Genomic DNA, 19551 nt, shown 5'->3' with positions numbered 1-19551 from the left:
TTAAGAAATGTAAATATTAAATTACGACGAAAGTGAATGACTAATCACACTTCAAAGTCGAAAGGTGTATTCATATGTAAGGCACCTTAGCACAAACAAACATAAAGCTCTCAGTGATCGACCTCTTTTAACGACACACCATTAATATGTTGTACATATATTTAGTATTTACAGTCCACAACAAATTATACGAACAGCTAATTTACGTATCATAAAGCGATCTGCTGAGGATGTCAATTCCATCCGATAACTAGATTTAATCTGCAAGTGCGCGTTAATCTTGATTCATTTTCTTCATCAATCATATGTAAACATCATTAATCTAGACTTGTGACCGTGAATGCAAATTGTTTGGAGCAATCCAGGGATTTTTATCAGCAACATCACTTACTTCTGTTGATAGTCGGTTTCTGCGATATCCCAACTTGTTCAAAACCATCACTATCTTAATCCAAATCCTTTTATATTGAGCCATGGAATTCTTGAATCTGTCGGTGGCCCGAAAATAGTAGATTAAAAGTGCTGTTGTTGATGTCCCTCCTGTAAATATGAACAGCACGAAAAAGTTGTTAGGGCTAAGACTTGCAGTTTCGTTGTCAGATTGAATGTCTACACATTCCTCAGATTTTATTAATCTCTCCTCCAAATCTTTCAGCACTCCATTTTCAAGAACATTCAGTAATGCTTCGTCTATTTCAGGAAGTAAAAGAGATCCCTTTGGAAATGCCTGAGATGATGAAATCAATAGAAAATACTGTCATCAGTTTCATCTAGTCAAATGAGAAGATAAGTCGAAGATGAAAATTTAAGTGAATACACGTTCCCTCTCTATCCGTTTAAGATGGTGGTATTTTGCACATGTAAGAATATTGATAAAAAAAAAAAATATATATATATATATATATATATATGAATCAGACCTACACGTGAACAAGTGTGTTCCCTCTTCAACAGTAGAAAATTTTAGACGAGGGGTTCATAAGAGAAAGAGAAATTACAAATCCATATCCTCCAACTTGGTAAGCAGGACCAGCAATGGTGAAGCTCTTGCAATATTTGGCAACAAAAAGTTTAGCCACAGGAGCTTCAAGAAAGGCTGCTGCAATTGCACCACTTCTGAGAGCCTTTGCGTACTCGTCTTCTGTTGCAAAACTCCTGATGTTGTTTGATTTAAAGCCTAAAGGACCCTCCAAATATCCCTCGACAAAGGATTTCTGCGAGTAGCCAATCATCGCGTTTTTGCTCTTTATTGTCTCAATATTTGCTACTTTTGGTACAAGATTTTGCACTGTGAGCATGCTGGTAAGGCTTGCTGTATAACTTTGCGTGATGATCAGAGCCACAAAAAGCCATACCACCATTGCCATACGTGACAAATTGCTATGTAATTTTTCAGCTGTCAACAAATTAAACTGGAAAGCATCAACAAATTTTCATTCAAATCATATTTTCGATCATCTTGTGTGTATATGTTACCGTGTAATGAGAACAGTGTGGCAAAAGCCAACCAAAGTAGAGTGCCTATTTGGTTCAGAACTGGTCCTTTCAATTCAGAGCAGTAACTTCGCTCAATACTCCATACGACAAATCCATTAAAGACATTAATGAATAATGTGAGCAACCACATGTCTCTTGTGAATGGCTTCACAAACAGCCAAGTTGTGCTTGAATGTGATACTAGTATTGGCACTACCATTACCAGTCCTGACTCGGTATAAGGGTACGTGAAGTCTACGTATTCACATCGACTTGAAGTTATCGCAATGTCACCAACTGCTGCATCAAATTCCTGCTCAAACAATTGAGAATCGTGTCAGCATCGGATTAACTCAAAGCAAAATATCACTATGAGAATATATAATGTCTTACCCTCGATTGAACTTTCTTTACCAAATCAGTGTAGTTCCCTTCAAAAGGAACGAATTTATATTGTAAAGAGTACTTCAAATGCTTTGCAGTTTCATTGAACACATCCACAGAAAATCCAGAAAAATTGTACTGATTTGTAGAAGGATCATAATCAACTTCCACAAATTTGTTTGTCAAGGATCCATTGGGAACTCCAATTCTCAAAGGATTTTCAATTGTTGGAAGATCCCATCCTCTTGGAGCACACCATGGATCTCCAGGCCAAATAACATGCCCTAAACTCTCCATGGAAGAATTATACACTCCATCATCAATACTACTGGAGAATCCTTTGCCAGTCCAAAATCCCAGTTCTCTATAACCCTTTCCAATGATATTGATTATCTGAAATCGAGTCGCAGGCTCTAATTTTTGCTGTGTGAACTGGATTTTCCCACTTAATCCGTCGAAATCTGTTTTCAGAATACTTTCCAAAAGTTGCCGGCCACTGTTGACTTCGCCTTGATTCCATGCTAATCCCACTGTCCGCACGGCATCATAGGCCTGAAGCGCAAAAATCCCAGGCTCATGATGCCTTTCCTCGGGGTACTTCCTGCCGAATATTTGAAGAAATCTTGAGAAAAAACTACGAAAATCAGGTCCAGTCTCTAGAAAAGAGTCCCTCACTCCTACCACACCTTGCATGGAGGAAACTAAGGAAAAATTCATGGAATGCACCAAACTTGTAATAGAATCAGTGGTGATCCATACATATCCCTTATCCATCATCTTCATTTCCTTAGCCAATCCAAAAATACGTGTAGCAAGTGCTAAAGAAGTATGCACAACAAACACTCTATATTGCTCAGTTTTCAACTCTTCAAGTTTTTTTTGCAACAAAGAGGAATCAGCAAAAGAAGGGAGGGGTAAAAGATTGCTTATTTGGACATCAACTTCTTGTAGAGCACCATATAGATAAGGACTAATTCCATTTGCTGCAGAATCTGTGTCCTCGTAGATTACATTAGCCCGGTGCCAACCCCAGGATTGAATTATATTAGCCACTGCCTTCATTTGTGTATATGTGCTGGCCACAGCTTGAACGAGGAAAGGCCAACGCTCGGGTGCCCACGGCGGACTAGAGTCAGCAAATGATAGAATTGGAACATCATAGTGTTCACTAGCCTCAGCGACAGTGGATGTTTCCTCCCATGATCTTGGTCCAAGAATCAGTTGCACCTTGTTCTTGCTGATCAGATGTCTTGCTGCAAAGAAATTCGACAAAAGTTCTGAAATTTCTGTGGCCATTATTAAACTTAGGCGAGACTTCTATTGCTTGCATAAGGGCTTCTTGAAGAAGCTACTATAGATCGGCTTCCTCTAAAAGCTCTTTGAGCCCGACAAAGCATTCTCAGAAAATTATCCAATCATATTTAAAAGTGTTATCTTAACCTCAGAAGCAAATTTTAGCTTTTCAAAATCTCGGCCCTAAGTAATGGATGATTTATTTACCTGCAAGAGCGGCCTGTAAAGGTTTTTGTTGAGAACACTTCGATCGCAACTTAATAAATGTTTGATTTTGCTCCATATTGAAATCTTGAATGGCTATATCCATGGCTACTCTTTCTTCTTTGCCCACCCGCGTGTCACAATCCAATATGGCGCCGATTACTTGCTCGACTCCATTAATGCCTTCTGGTTTTAAGGCAAAGGTAATAAGAAAGAATAGGAGAAGAAAAAATGTTTTCATAATTGATAGTCTGAAGGTATACAAAAACATGTGCACTGTAACAATTTTATAGCTTCCAATATTATTGGATTGGGTTGAAGTCTCGATCTTAATAAGAGGGTGTTTGGTAGGAATTTTTATATGAAAATGCATTTTTGAATAGTAAATTGATGGAAAATGTGTGGTTGAAAAATAAGAAAAAGTTTTTGATTTACGTATAATATTATTTTAATAAAGAATGTGTGATTGAAAAGAAAAAAAAAATACATTTTAAAAAAAATGGGTGCCAAACGGGGCCTAAGTTAAATTAGAAATTTCCAGGTACAGGAGTGACAATGCAATTCTTTTGGCCGTGGTCAGATATTTTCTTGGGAGAACTCAAAAAATTGACCCAAGAAAAGTCATTTGCCACATATACTCTTTTCATGTCAGTTTGGTCACGCCAATTTCTGAAGTTGGTTGATTGATAAAATAATTACGTATGGTGTAAGCCACAAGAAATTTCTACTTGTTGAATATTTGTGGAAGTTTAGCTGTAAATAGAGTAAACAGTCTGTTCCCAACCGACAATAATAAATTTGAAATTGACTACTCATAACATTGTTTTAAAAATTAGTGAGATAGGTGAAAAATACAAAATTAATGAAGTGAAAGATTCTCCCCAAAAGAAAAAAAAAATAATAATAATAATAATAATGATAAACTAAAACTAAAACTAAAACTAAAGAAGGAATAAGAAGATGAACTCTGCTCAATCGACCGAGTTAGTTAATTGTCATGAAATTTCTGATACTTGTTTTTCTCGACAAGTCAACTCCAAAATAATGAAGAGTCTTGAAATTAATTAATTTCAAAGTTATTCACTAATCAGAGATTTGAAACTTTATCCCACAAGAAAAAATGCCTTTTATTTTTATTAATTATATGTCAATTATAAAAGATTTTAGATAAAGTCCGAATTTGGAGGTATTTGGAGCAAAAAATGAGAATTTTGTACTTAATTAGACTTGGTTTGGCGTCATTGAAGACCAAACAGATTTTACAGAATTGATAAGAAGCCTAGAGCTATTGGAGGAAAATTACAAGTTTGAAGAGGAGAAAGCTTTTGAAAGTTACATAATCAATATTGTATTTGGACGAAAAAGACCAAGCTCGGATGAAAAACTTGAGGTGGGACCAATATATAAAAAATAATAGTTGCAAGGGACCACAGTCTGCAAACTGCTGTCCCCAAGAACCGTCGGTTGCCACGGGTTGCAGTTTGGACCGTGAAAAAATTAAGTCCGCGGTTGGTTTACCGTTTTCGAGCCATTTTCTGTTTTCCGTTTTCGAAAACGTGAAAAACGCGTTTGGTCCATCGTTTTTGAAAACGCATTTTCAAAAACGAGTTAAATTTCATAATTGAAAACGCAAAATGACTTTTTATCGTTTTTAACGTTTTCAGTTATAAATGTCGAAAACGCGAAAAACGGGCCGTTTTCGAGGAAAACTAAAAATCATTTTGAAAATGATAATGGAAACCAACCGCACTCTAAGGGGGTGTTCTCTTTGTGTTTCAGTTTTGTGTTTTGAGTTTTGAATTCATTTTGAGTTTTGTGTTTTGAGTGTTTGTTTTGAAATTGTTGAAAATGCGTTCTTTTTGTTAGTTTCTCAAAACAAAAAAAAAATAAATTTTTTTTTTTAAAATTTTGAGAATCACCACAACACCCCCTCAAAACACCAAAAAAAAAAAAATTAATTTTTATTTATTTTTTTTTTAATTTTGAGAATCACCATACTATCTCCTCAAAAAAAAAAAATTTTAATTTTTAATTTTTTTTTTGAAACTTTGAGAATCACCACACCACCTCCTCAAAAAAACAATAAAATTTTAAAAACCCCCCCCCCCCCCCCAAAAAAAAAAAAAAAAAAAAAAAAAAAAAAAAAAAAGTGTTTCCCGCGTTTTCAATTTTTTCAAGTTTTACACTGAAAACGTCCAAAACGACAAAAAAGTCGTTTTGTGTTTTCTTCACAAATTTTTTTTTGTTTTCGAAAATTCGTTTTCGAAAACGGGAAAGAGAACACGTTTTCACCGTTTTGAAAAATCGAAAACAGAAAACGACCCGAAAACGGTAAAGAGAACAGGGCCTAAGTTTTTAAAGTTATTTCTTAAGGGTTTTTGCGGGATTTTTGAGACATGACTATCAGGCAAGACGAGCTTGTAAAAATCTGTTCTGGTTAAAAGGAGGGGAGAGACAATATAAAATTAGAAGAGAAAAAGGAGTAGAGATGGCAAAATAACCCGTCTCGCCCCATCCCAATGGGTTGGCATTGGCCCAAACCCACCGCATATATATATATTATTTGCTTTGGATTTTTAAATTTTGAATTTATATTTTATTCTTCAATGATAGTATAACTTTAAAATTTTGTCCTGCTCCACCGCCATCTCTAAAAAGGAGAGTAAATACAAGGAAGAAAGGATTCATTCAAGGAGTTGGATATTTGGTGCAAAATCATCATCTTTCATTCGTTTTCCCTTTAAACTTAGTTATGCATTTCAAGTCTTCCCTTTATTTTTCTTCTTCCATGATGTATAACAAAATGAAAAGACGAACAATGTAAACTAATTTTAAACCCTAAATTTAATTATTATACTTTGGTACTAGTTATGTTTGTGTTTTATTTTTACTTCTTTTCTTCAAGATTTGAATTACTTGATCACGAACTCATTTGTGAACCGTAACGAACCACAAGAAGTAAGTTATTCTTTAGACCAGATATTAAAATTGGGATTTGGATAGAATGTAGAGATATATTTTTACTAATTTTGCGATCTTTAATTGAATTGTTTAGTGATTGAATGCTCTTGATTAAGGCTTATTCTCATTCACATAGAGCTATAGAGATTTGACTTAATTAAGTAGGATTGGTTGCCATTTGAGAATGGTAAATCAATTAATATAGAAGACATAATTGATTGTTGTCGAAATTTAGTGCTTGAAATTAAATGGATAGTTATGATGAGCTCGTGACCATTAAAACCTTTTGTATATCAATTAATACCCTAAATTTTCTACTTGCACACTTTTTAATTATTTTTCGTATATTTATAATTCTTAGAATTATTAATTAAAATTACTTTGAATTGTTTTTACTAAAATAGAAGTCAGGCTTAGTTAATTCAATAATTGGGTAAATAATTCTCATGCGAACAATAATCAAAATTCTTAAATTCACTTTACTACTTATTTAATTAACATCGCACAAATTTACACTAACTTGTTTTAGTGATCAGCATCTGTATTTAACAACTATATTGACCATTTGATATTGACTGGAAGACCATGAATCTTATATTGATTAAGATGATAATCAAACCGTTAAATTAATACTTTAAGAATCATATTTCTTTATTAATTATAATTTATTATTGTCTTGATTCTTTTAATTTCACCAAATAATTTTAATATTCTTCTTTGCGTTGAATGCTTGTCACTGACGTCTTTTACGTAATTTTTTGTAGGGACTAATAATATATTAATCAAAGTATTCTTCTTGTTTAATTTCTAAGAGATATATTTATTTGTAGTTTGCTCCAACAATTATTACTTCAAAATTCTTGTTAGGTTGAGTTTGTAAATATTTTCACAGGTAAAAGATTTTTTTGGATGAGTAGAATGCTCCTTCAACGTCTTTGACCTTTTAGCACAATATATAATCAACACATTTTGCTCCTCGGGGCATAGGTTAGTGGTGCAACGAACAAGAGTGAGGTTATCTCACACCTTGCTGACAGTCACAGTATAGGGATTCGATTTCTGAAACATGAAATTTGACTCCTTGTAGGCGCAGTATACATGCAGTTCTTGTTCCCTGACATGTTAAGGAACATCCCGTGATTTACCTTCCTCACAAAACTCTAGGAGCGGGACGGTGGGGCCCATCAAGATTGGGGGTTCAACCTTTTTTAATAAACACATTTTGCTTTTAACGTTGAAGCTCCATATTTATAGGGTTTAATTTGAATAGATCCACATTTACGTCGAACTCCCTTCTAAATTTAAAGACTGAATAGGTTCGTGGACATGCCAATATTTTTGGATGGTGGGTCCCACCCATTTGCGAATTCATGCCATATAAATAGACGGTAAGTATATATTTTGAGGGTTCTATCAAGAGTCTATTTGGCGTGAAAAAAAAAAAAAGAATAAAATTAAATAACGCATGATTAAAAATAAAATTTAAAGAATCAAATATCAAACAGGTTCTACTTTTGGATAGATAAATGGTTAAAATCATACATGGTACATATTTTGCTCCATGTGGATCGGGAATACTTTTTTTAATAAAAGCGAATACTATGATTCTTCATTTTGAATCGGTATTCTAAAAAGCGGAAGGCATAATTAGGCCTGGTAGGTCAAGTTTCAAACTTTACTAGCCTAAACCAACTTAGGCAAGTCCCAAGCATAAATTTTTTTAAAAAAATGGTTATCTTATTTTTAATATTATTTTAATCTTTTAATGATTTTAAAGTTATTTAATAATTATAATAATATGAACCTTACATATATTTACTTAATAATCTCTTAATTAGTCAATTATACAATGTTTAAGTTTTTGAAATGCAAAAAATTAGATTATATTTCATCGTTTCAATTTTCAATTAGACAAATCTTACTCAATAGATTTATAGAAATTTCATAAATAGTTTCGAGGTTTCAACAAAATGATAAATTTGAAAATCATAATTACATAGTGTAGATATCACTATAGCTTAAATATTATATAATTATTTATCGAACTCCGATTCAATATCATCTTCTTTACCTAATTTGTCATCTGTGGCATCCGCTATAAAATCATCCTCCTCAGGTTCTTCTATTTCATTTTGAGCATTGCTAGTACTTCTTGTAGGTTATAAGATATTATTCTCCATCCATAACATTTCATTTTGAGCATTCCTAATTAATATATTGTCTTCAATATTCACCAAATTCGAAATTTTTACTTGAATTCATTGATGAAGGGAGATTAGATTGGGAGCAATCAACTATCACTGTTTTCCAATTTTTCTTTCGCAGCTGTTTTGTTTGAAAGTGTTTCCATTTTTAATTTCTATACAGATAAAATCCTTTAAAAACTTGAAACTATATTCAAATAAAATACTTTTAAAAAAGAAAAATATAAAAAAATTAATAAGCATTACACACATTAAACGGTCAATTTCGCGTTCATTGTCTAGGCGTGCATTTCATTCGTGCCTCGCACCTAGACGTCATTTAAGTCAACTTTTTAGAACACAGTTCCAAACAAATCAAACTAAAGGCTGGAGGAATAGAAATATTAATGGACCCTGTCTCCTTTCGGTTGGGCCAGCCTACATTTGTATTTATACAAGAGAAAATTACGCGTAGACCTTTTTAAAAAAGTTACATTTCATTAGTCAGATTTTAAATTTAATCTTTCATTAATCAGGTTATAATTATTTTTTTAAAATTTATTAATAAATATACTAATAATAACCACCCTATAATTAAAATTACATATCATTCTATTTCCGCTCCCTACTCATACATTTTCTCTCTCTACTCACGCACACTCTCATAAATCAGATTTGACAGACGCAGCAGGTGATGTTGTGGTGGTTGTTGCCAGTGCTGCGGAGGAGAAATCATGTGATTGGTTGAGCTCTAGTGTGTAGGAGGGTAGAGAGGCCATATTTGTAGCCGCCGCTGACTCTAATCACCACCACAGTCAGATATGTGTGTATTGATGCAAGATAACGATAGTACGGGAAGAGAAAAAAGTCAGCCGACCGTATCTAGGAAGGGATCTGTGCCAACTAGATGGAGACAGCTCGATTCCACCACTGGCAAGAATGAATACTTTGTGGTTGATGCTTTGAACTAATGAAAACTTGGTAAATCAGAGGAAACGATCGGGTAAAATTATGGATGTCGGAATTTGGTGAGAAGAAGTGGTTGAGCGGCAGGATCTCAAGTTTGGTTAAATTTGTGAACCAATGAGGTAGAACAACTTGAAATCATTGTGTGAAATATCAAGAAAAAGTACTAAGATGAGGAAAATTAGAGAGAAAAGTAAAATTCTTAAACTATTGAAAGAAAGATTGATTTTTCAAATTGCTGATGATTTAACGCTTACAGGTTTTAGGAGTTTGACTGAGCCTCCTAATTGGTTATTTCCAACCATGGTTTGAATAGACCAAAGAGTAGAAGAAATAGAACCGGTCAAATAATTTTTGGAGCTATAGTTTAAGATTTGTTGAAGATTGGATTTAGAGTTGTTGCGCTAGTGATGTCAAAACCAGAAACGGAGGTGAAGGCCTTGGAATTTTTCAATTAAAAGCAAAACAACAAATAAATTGTGAGAAATAAATAGATGTAATGAAGTGATTGTAACCAATTGATCAATTATTGGGTAATTGTGACCAATAAAATGAGCAAAGAAAATTCTAGATATACATAATTTTTGTCCATAAGGGTGTCCACGCCTCTCACCTTGATGTACAAAAATTATGTACATCAAACAAAGTTCAATGAGTAACTTGTGACCAATAATAATGTAACCTAAAAGATATGCGATTTTGTGACTAAATTTGTAACTATGACCTACAATTTGTGTTTATGTAACAAATAAATAAATTATGATAAATTAATTTGATAATTTGTAATTTATAAATAAGTTGAAACAAATTAATTTAATAAGTTGTTACCAATAAATAATTTGTGACATATAAAAACGTGTAATTTGAGACTAAATTTATAATTATGATATACAAATTGTCTTTGTGATTGTTATCTTGTATAGTTTTGTGATTAGTATGTGATTTGATTATTGGTCATTATGTACATGTGGATGAATATTTTCACTTTTTTTTCTTCTGTTTTTTTTAATGACGGAGGAATCTGCAATCGCTACTCTTCCGGTGCACACTGAGTAAATCTTCGGGTTGATGAAATAGCCTGCAAATCACGCTAACCAGGTAAACTACACTAGGTAAGCCATGTGTGACAAGCTCAACCAAGAAAGTGTTGGTAGGCGGAATCGAACTCATGACTAAAGGGCTCCGCACTCACCTACTCCACCACTCAGCCACTCAATGAGGGACAATATTTTCACATTTTTAATATTACGAGCGATGGATGTTACATTAATACGGATGACATCTGTGTATTATAATTGCTATTTAATTTAGGTTAATTTTTTGTTGGATAGAATTTGTGATAATATATTTGTGATAACAGATTATAGTTAGACAACAGATAACATTCAATACATTACTAGTCACAATAGATCACAATTAATACAATTGGTCATAAAAGGTCACAGTCAACATATTAATAGGTTACAAACTTTTAAAAATGAGTTGCAATGAATACTTGTAGCTAATTAATATGATAATTTTCAATGAATAAATGAATTATGATCAATAAAAGTTTTGATTTTGTGACTGATGAATAGTTTGTGACTTATAAAATTTTTTATTCGTAATCGATAAATAATCTGTGGCCTATAAATTTTTTTATTTGTGATTGAGAAATAAGCTGTGACTAATAATTTGACGAGTTGTGATCGAAAATTAATTTGTAACCAATTAATTTATAAATTGTGATCAAATTGTACAGAATTGTTTCCTTAATATATTTAATTAATAAAATATATGTTTAATAAATTAGTTAATAAATAAAATTTGAAAAAAAAAATCTAATTTTTGAAATTTGGTCATGAACACATAAGGTCATAGTTCATACATTACAGGTCACAATTCGTCGTTAAGGTAACGATTCATTTGTCACAAGTTTGAGTTCACAAGTTACAAATCGGTATAAACTGATCACATATCAATATTAATAGGTCACATGTTGTAAAAGTCACAGATCAAATTTATAGGTCACATCTTATGTTACAAGTCACGAGTAACAAATTACAAGTTAAAAATCATATTTTATATGTCACAATGTACACAGGTCACAGGTTATTGACTAGAAAAAAAAAGATTTGTGAATTTAATATATTTAATTAATCAGCTAATTTCGCTACGCCTATACCTTCAGGTTGTAAAAACCCAAAACTACTACTAGGGGGTAAAAAGAACAAGAATCAGAGATTTAAAATAGAAAGATTACGTAAAAGCTAAAAATTGTGCACCTATTTGGCCCCCATTTTTTCAAATTAAAATTGGTGGAATAGTATTTTTTTTTTTATAAGAATGAATGACAGCAGGAGAAGAAGAAAAAGTATTCGATTTACGTATAATATTATTTTATTAAAAATTGTGTGATTAAAAATAAAAGGGAGAAAAATGAAATTAAATTTAATGGGACCAAATGGGGCTGTATTTTACTTGACTACAATGATGATAGTGGACAAGCATTCCATTTTTGCAGAAACTCTGTATTTCTTCCAAAGTATGACATGGCATTAGATAGCATCACTTCAATGTCGTGTTTCATAGCCTCGAAACTTCTCTAGTAGTTATTCTCTAACCTAGGATGGATAACTTCCAGAAACAAAGGTACTGGGAACCTGCAAAGTTAATGCAGTAACATATTCAAATCAATTTTCAACATTTCCTTGTTTGCACCTTTTTATAATTGTTTATAAATTATAATCACTCAAACCATTTTAACTACATTTTTTAACCACATATTCGTCGGGAGGTCGTTGGAACATTCGTCAGAATTGTTGTTGGAACTAAAAAGATTGCTGAAATTGTTGCCTGAGCTGTCCTCGGAGAAGTTGCCGGAGCTGTCGCCGAAGAAGTCGTCGGAGGTGGGTGGGGTGGAGAGAAAAAGAGAAGGGTTTGATGTGATGGTTGGGTGAGTTGGAGGTAGGGTGGGATAAGCAGATTAATTATATTATATTATAATTAAATATTTAATAAATGTAATTATCATCTGATTTTGGAAAGATTTCTAGAAGTTTGTTAATTTTGAAATGTGATTTTTAAAGGAAGGATTTTTTTTTTTTTTTTTTTTTATAATGATGCAATTTTAAAGTATACTAATAAGAATTTTAGTTTTCTCAATTATAAATTTAAAAATTACATGTTGGCTCAAACTATCTCGGCTAACCCTAATATTGATCAGCTAGCTAGTTCGATCCAAGATTTTGAAGCTACAGTTTGAGCTAAGTACGGATCATATTTTAGATAAGTTAGTTCGATCCCACTAGGACTTGAGTTAATCCAACTTGAACGTGAACATGAGACACCCCTAATGTCCACCTTAAGACGAAGAAATCTTTTTATCGATGAAATTCATTATGACAAAAAATGGGATCTATTGGAAATTTTATTTCACTACTAACGTAAAAGAATTAAACTATACATATATTCTAATTAAATAATTCACTTTATTGATATTTCCTTAGCTGAATTGCCTGGTTGACTTTTAGTAGATCAAATTTCGAGTAATTAGTCTAGATATTCAATTGAACTAGTCAAGTTTAAAGAGATAATGTCAACAATTTAACGATGGCTTTTCCAATATTTCTTTTACCTAATCACCATATTTATATATATACATTGTACCCAAGCCGACTTTTCTTTTTACCATATTTATCACAAGCAAACTACTTTGACTTTTTTTTTTAAAGAGAAATTAAATATACATTAATTATAATTAAGGGTATAATTGATATATGATAATTAAGGGTATATTTTGTAAAATAATTTTTTTTCACTATTTGGTGTAGCTAAAAATCATATTTTAGTATATTTTGATAAAAATTGATAAAATATGTTGTTAAAAAATTAACAAAGGTTGTGAATCCCGTATGATTCATATTAATTGTTGATTTTGATTTTTGTCAAATTTTTATGCACACCGAATAGAGATTTTGTAGAAGTAGAGAAAAATGATATGTTCGTGCATAAAATTATTTTATTAAAATAATGTATCGTTAAAAAATAAATTTTGACTATAAGTTAATCTAAAAGCAAAGACATGATAATAAATATAAGAATTTCCATTATTTTAGTCACGTGTTAGCCTAGTTGCAGTAACTTGCAAGAAACCTTTTCTGTGGAATTTAAGTTCAACTAGTCGCCATAGAACCTTTCTTAGCCTCCAAAAAACCTGGTCAAGCAACAAAAGATATTACGATGAACTTTCATCCATGGCTGCTAATCAAATTAATCACCTATATAAATTGGAAAAAAACACACAATTTCAACTTAATCCACCTTCACCATGAAAAGTCTCTATCTCGCGATCTTTCTTCTTTTCATATTATCCCCGGCCGGGGTGCGTTGCCGGCCATTACGGGACGGTTCTAGTTTGGTTTCAGACGGCGTTAATGATCGTTCTGAAGAAGAAGATTCTTCGTTTATACGTCTTAAAAGTATGGATTATGGGGCAGAAGAGGGAGAAGATTGCAAGCAAATGTATGGTTTTTTACCATGCTCAAAGAGTAGTTTAGGACATTTGTTCTTGATCATTGTTTATGAATATCTTTTGTTTCATGGAGAATCCTATGTTGCCTCTGGAGGAGAAAGGATTTTCAAAATTCTTGGTCCTGGTGTTTTTGGTGCTAGTATTTTTCAAGTTATTGGTTCTCTTCCTGAAGCATTGATCCTACTAGGTAAGATCCTAAATTTGTGCTACCTATGTCAAGAAATTTTTTGGTCGGGCTATGTCGAAAGTCTTTCCCTCTTTTTTTTTTTTTTTTTTTTTTTTTTTCGAGAGGCATTGATGATACACTTCTTCTAAATGGCCTAAACCCTATTACAAGATCATATGAAAATGTTAAGATATACTTAACGTGTATGTGAGCGAATTATGTCGAGGAAACCGCACTCAAAGGTAGAGCATTTCCCATTTTTACAGGAACTTCTATACCTAAAACAACGGTATCTCAAATAAATTCTTGAACTTTCATTTTATTTAGTAAGTGCTTATATATTTTCCTAAGCACTAATCTACTTATTCTCCTAATGCCTTTTCAAATTATGTTTTTGATTTTTATCACTTCCCACATTATTTGAAGTTAAAAAAAAAAGTTAGATTCTTAAATTGAATTAATGTTGCATTGGTTGTTTAAGATTCTATGATAATGGTTTTTATATTCTTGGGTATAATTTTGTCAAGAAGAAATTGTGTTCTGACTTTGTCCACCCTCAACAGCATCTGGGCTATTGAACGGTAAAGAAACTGCTCAAGAATGCGTCATAACTGGAGTTGGGTTGCTTGCTGGATCAACAATTTTGCTCCTCACTCTAGTTTGGGGAACTTGTGTCATTCTTGGCGGTCATCATTATTCCAATCAGTCGGGCCCTAATTCTTCATACCATAAAGAGCAAAACCATGTTGAGAAATTGTTATCAAAATCAAACGGTTTGTCTTCGTTTTCCCTTTCTCGATTATTTACAGGTTGATTTTTAATTTTCTTATGTTACTTTTCCATTTATTGTGCTACAGGTTATGGTGTAGTGACAGATTTGGAAACATGCCATACTGCTTGGATCATGCTTGGTTCAGTGATTCCATTAATAATGATCCAAATTCCAAGAATTTTCAACTTACCTTATCTTGGGGAAAGGATTGTTATACTGACTACCCTTTTGGTTTCAGTCATTTTCCTTCTCTGTTACTTCTTCTATCAGGTATTAAAAATTGTGCACGCCATGTGTTTGATAAAAAGAATTGATAAGTAAAAATTAGATATTTGCTTTTGTTCCCTTGATCTCATGTTTGTGAAAGAGTATGTATGAAATGTCTCTAAAATTTTCCCCTTGATGCTCTTTTATCAGTTAATTGATTTCATAGTTAGAGAGGGAAATTAGGCTCTAGTAAAATTATGGTTCAACTATTGAGGTGAGGATTGATCTTCAGACGAAATGCTAGATGTTTAAATAGTCTCATCGTCAATCCAGTTCAAATACCGGTTTTACATATGAGAGGGTAACTAAGCAAGAATTTGGCATACTTAAAATCTGTTCTATATGGAAATATTTTACATTTACGCTATCTGATCATCCTTGGTAAATTCATATATGAGGATTTGCGTGCTTTGTCTACACGTTTTTACTTTCCACTTCGATTTTTATTTTTCTCATTCAAATTTTTCTTTCACAAATTGAGCAGTTCTTTGAGCCATGGATTCAAAAGAGACATTTGTCATACATAAAGCACGAGCACTTAGTTTTAGACGTTCTAAAACATGTGCAGAATCGTACAATGGGAAGCCTTCTAACTGACAACGGTTCGCCAAATGTGTCAGTTATTAGAAGGTACCTTTTGAGAACCATTTTTTTCCCCTCTTTTTTTGGTACTAATACTATAGTGCATAATCTTTAATAATTTTCTTTATTATTTGTTTGCAGGCTATTCTATGAAACAGACTGTGATGGAGACAAGTTCATCTCATTCCCTGAACTACAAGAATTTCTACAAGAAATCAGATCTGAAAATATACTATTGGATAACGATAATGAAACAACAGAGATGATGAAGGAATTTGATAATGACAATGACAATAAAATAACCATAGATGAATTTGTCAATGGAATGAAAAAATGGCTTGACGAGGCGAAAGGTACTTTGAATAAAAGATATCACTCGATTAAATCGATGAAAGGCTTATACCAGGTAATTAATCTTTATACTCGTACATTTTATTGCATCTAGTAGAAGAATTGAAAGCATTTTGTTATTCTGATTTATTTCCTCAAATGGTCTCCTACAGGTTCTTAAACCTTGGATTGAAAAGAAAAGGGCAGAACGTGAAACGATGAGAATTCTAATTCCAAAACTTTTAGAACATCTACAAAGCATTGCGTATGGCGGTCTTTTGACAGAAGATGGAGCTCCAGATATATCTGCTATAAAAAGGTAAATTTTAGTAAATTATATGATAATTTTTGGAAGATTATATTTCGGCTAAACTAACTAATCCTAAATTTCAGGTTGTTCAAGGAGATTGATCTTGACAAAGATGACACCATATCATATCATGAATTGAGGAAACTGATGACTAATATGAGGTCTGGCATATTACCCTATGATGCGGATGCAGCAGCATCCAAAATAATGAAGGAACTTGATATGAGTGGAGATCATTTGATTGATGAGGAAGAATTTGTCACTGGATTGTCCAAATGGCTAAAGACAACTTCTAATCCATATGCTAGCTCCGAGAAGAGCGAAGAAGATGACTATAAAGTAAATACAACCTTCTCGAGTTTTCTATTTCTGAGACTGCTTTATCATTTCTTTTTATTCCTGATCCTTATGAAATCTTTGTAAATATTGTGCAGGAAACATGGGAACAGACTGACAAGCTGATAGAGGACAAGTTCACTGATAAATCACCACTTGCCTGGACGAAGGCTATAACTCTTTTGGTGCTCGGGATTGTTATATTAGGTCTTCTAGCTGAACCTCTTATTGATAGTGTTCGCAATTTATCCAAAACTGCAAGCGTCTCTTCGTTCCATATTGCCTTCATTTTCGTCCCATTGGCTACAAATGCTCGGATAACAATATCTCTGATCACTGAAGCCCGCCGAAAGAAACCAAAGCTTTCTTCCTTGACATTTTCTGAGGTTCGTCCCAATCCTTATCCTAATATATAATATGTAATTATCTTTGCATTTTGCTTATTGAATTTACACGGCTGTTTTGAATAATGCAGATATATGGTACTGTGTTCATGAACAACATTTTGGGCTTGGCAGTTCTTCTTTCCCTCATCTATTTTCGTGGTCTAACATGGAATTTCTCTGCCGAGGTTTTGATGGTTCTGGTTGTTTCTGTTATTATGGGATGCCTTGCCAGTTTTAGGAAAGTTTTCCCTGTTTGGACATCATTCTTGGCTTATTTGTTGTACCCAATGTCCTTGGTCCTGGTCTATGTTCTTGGTCATTTTAAGTAGTTGTCCTAGAGCTTGGAGCAGATTTTACAGGTTCATATTTGTAATAATGAGTAATTTAATATTCTTTGATTTTTTGTTCAATGTAAATAATGTGAAAAGTTGGTTAATTTATTATGAGATAAATTTTATTCAAATATTGCATGATATTCCTTCACTTCTTTCCTAGTATCTTTTTATCACATTAGATTAGTGTTTTCCTTCCATCAGATGGAACCATTTATTTAAAAATTTTAATCCATGTTTACTCACAATTTAGTTGAAATGAAAGTTTTTTATCCGCAGCTTATTATTGTATTTATGTTTTGAACTTTATTCGTTGGGTTCTTACCTATAATTGTCAATTAATTAGCACAATTTTCGATGTCTATAAAAATAATCTATTAGCATGTTTTGAAATGAGGAACGATATTTAGTTGTATTTGTTGTATTTTTTTAAAAAGAGAGAGGCATAAATCTTTTTGCCCTCTTAACAGATATTTTTTTGGATAGAAACCGTCATCAAGAATAAGATATGTTTATTGATGAAATGTCAATGACAAGAATGTGACAAAAAAATTGAGAACTATGACGAGAATATAATGACCTCACTCATGTCCTAGTGAGTGTTTTTTTACTCTCAAAGTAAGCTCTTGTATGATGATGGTCATTATTTGAAAAAAATATATATATATATATTTTGAATAGTGATTTTTAGGAGAATGTGTGATTAAAAAATAGGAAAAAATTTTGAATTTAAGTGTTGAATATTTTCTTGTGTGGTTAAAAATGAATATGTAGAAAAAAAAAGTTTTCAAGTAATGATTGTCAAATTAAGGCTAAATAAGGACTAAGGAATGTTGAAGTCTTGGAATAATTAATAAAAGTGGAAATTAAACGTCTTACCCCATTTTATTTACTAATTCAAATTTTACATTTTCACATTTTTTATTCTATAAATATTATATTTTAGTAAGTGAGAGTGAAATATTATAAACAACTTCACTCCTACAATTAATTGGTTAACTAGCTTATATCACTCTTCCAAAAAGGCCAAATCAAATACACCAAATTTATCATCCAAAATTCCCAAATTAACGTGGAACCATTCAAACTTTCTCAAATCATGGTACCTCATCTCTTCAAAATCAAAACTATGATAACCCAAAAAATTTATATACATCCCAAAGATTTCTCGTCTTAATCCCTTTGACTCCAAATTTTGAGCATCAATTCCAGTATGTTCTCTCTACAATTCAAAAATTATAATATTTTTTAAGTCAAATATAAAAGATTATAAAAGATTTTGGATAAAATTTGAATTTGGAGGTATTAGGAAAAAAATGAGAACTTTGAACTTAATTAGACTTGGTTTGATATCGTTGAAGACTAAACAGATTTTACAGAATTGACAAGAAGCCTTAAGCAATTGGAGGAAAATTACAAGTTTGAAGAGTAGAAAGCTTTTGAAAGTTACATGACCAACATTGTATTTGGACGAAAAAGACTTGAAGTGGGACCAATATAAAAAATAATAATAGTTGCAAGGGACCACGGTCTGCAAACTGCGGTCCCCAAGAACTGTAGTTGGCAGCGGTCGGGTTGCAATTTGGACCATGAAAAAATTTAAGGGCGCGTTCCCTTTGCCGTTTTCTATTTTTAGTTTTCGAAAACGTCGAAAATGCATTTGATTTCCCATTTTCAAAAACGCATTTTCAAAAACAAAAAAAGAAAAATTACTGAAGAAAATGCCCAAATCGGAAAATTGTGGTAAACGTGGAAAATGGACACTCTTTCTGGGTGAACACATTTCCTCGGCTTCCTCTCTCCTAAGCCTCCTCAACTGCCGGAATCACCACCTTCCAGCGATGAAACCACCTGCTTCAACCACCAGAAGCCTCACCTCATTCCCCTCTACAATATCCAACCAACCATCAGCCACAAAATCAACCGGAGGTAGTAGAAAATCCAGCCAAAAACACAAATGTCGCACACACTTTTCTGCCAGAAAACTCCCATTTTGACGATGCCCACGGTTGCGCACTACCAACAGTCGATAGCCCTCATCCAGGCGAACAATATCATGTCCTAACATTAACCAATAATACACCAATTCG

The 19551-nt window shown here is 32.7% G+C and overlaps 2 protein-coding genes across 3 annotated transcripts; one reads left to right on the top strand and one right to left on the bottom strand.

The window, feature by feature from the left end:
• Positions 1 to 41: 41 nt before the first annotated feature.
• On the bottom strand, positions 42 to 3649 carry LOC111395610 (glutamate receptor 2.8-like). Of its 2 annotated transcripts, none has more exons than XM_023021684.1 (5): positions 3361 to 3644; positions 1870 to 3113; positions 1477 to 1789; positions 999 to 1396; positions 42 to 727 (listed from the first exon to the last, which is right to left on the bottom strand). In XM_023021684.1, exons 1-5 carry the CDS (start codon positions 3626 to 3628, stop codon positions 323 to 325), a joined length of 2628 nt encoding a protein of 875 aa, XP_022877452.1. In that variant the 5' UTR covers positions 3629 to 3644; the 3' UTR covers positions 42 to 322. The 2 variants fall into 2 exon arrangements, with proteins under 2 accessions (XP_022877452.1, XP_022877453.1); XM_023021685.1 differs by having other exon boundaries at positions 334 to 540; positions 3361 to 3649.
• Positions 3650 to 13646: 9997 nt separating this feature from the next.
• On the top strand, positions 13647 to 17592 carry LOC111395609 (sodium/calcium exchanger NCL2-like). The gene is made up of 9 exons (XM_023021683.1): positions 13647 to 14167; positions 14710 to 14919; positions 15004 to 15188; positions 15670 to 15815; positions 15909 to 16173; positions 16271 to 16416; positions 16491 to 16746; positions 16842 to 17129; positions 17219 to 17592. Exons 1-9 carry the CDS (start codon positions 13777 to 13779, stop codon positions 17456 to 17458), a joined length of 2127 nt encoding a protein of 708 aa, XP_022877451.1. The 5' UTR covers positions 13647 to 13776; the 3' UTR covers positions 17459 to 17592.
• The last annotated feature ends 1959 nt before the right edge of the window (positions 17593 to 19551 follow it).

Source organism: Olea europaea, chromosome 6 (genome assembly GCF_002742605.1).
Source record: "Olea europaea var. sylvestris chromosome 6, O_europaea_v1, whole genome shotgun sequence".
Taxonomy (NCBI): Eukaryota; Viridiplantae; Streptophyta; class Magnoliopsida; order Lamiales; family Oleaceae; genus Olea; species Olea europaea.
Note: the sequence above shows the minus strand (reverse complement) of the source record. Positions and strands in the feature narration are given on the sequence as shown.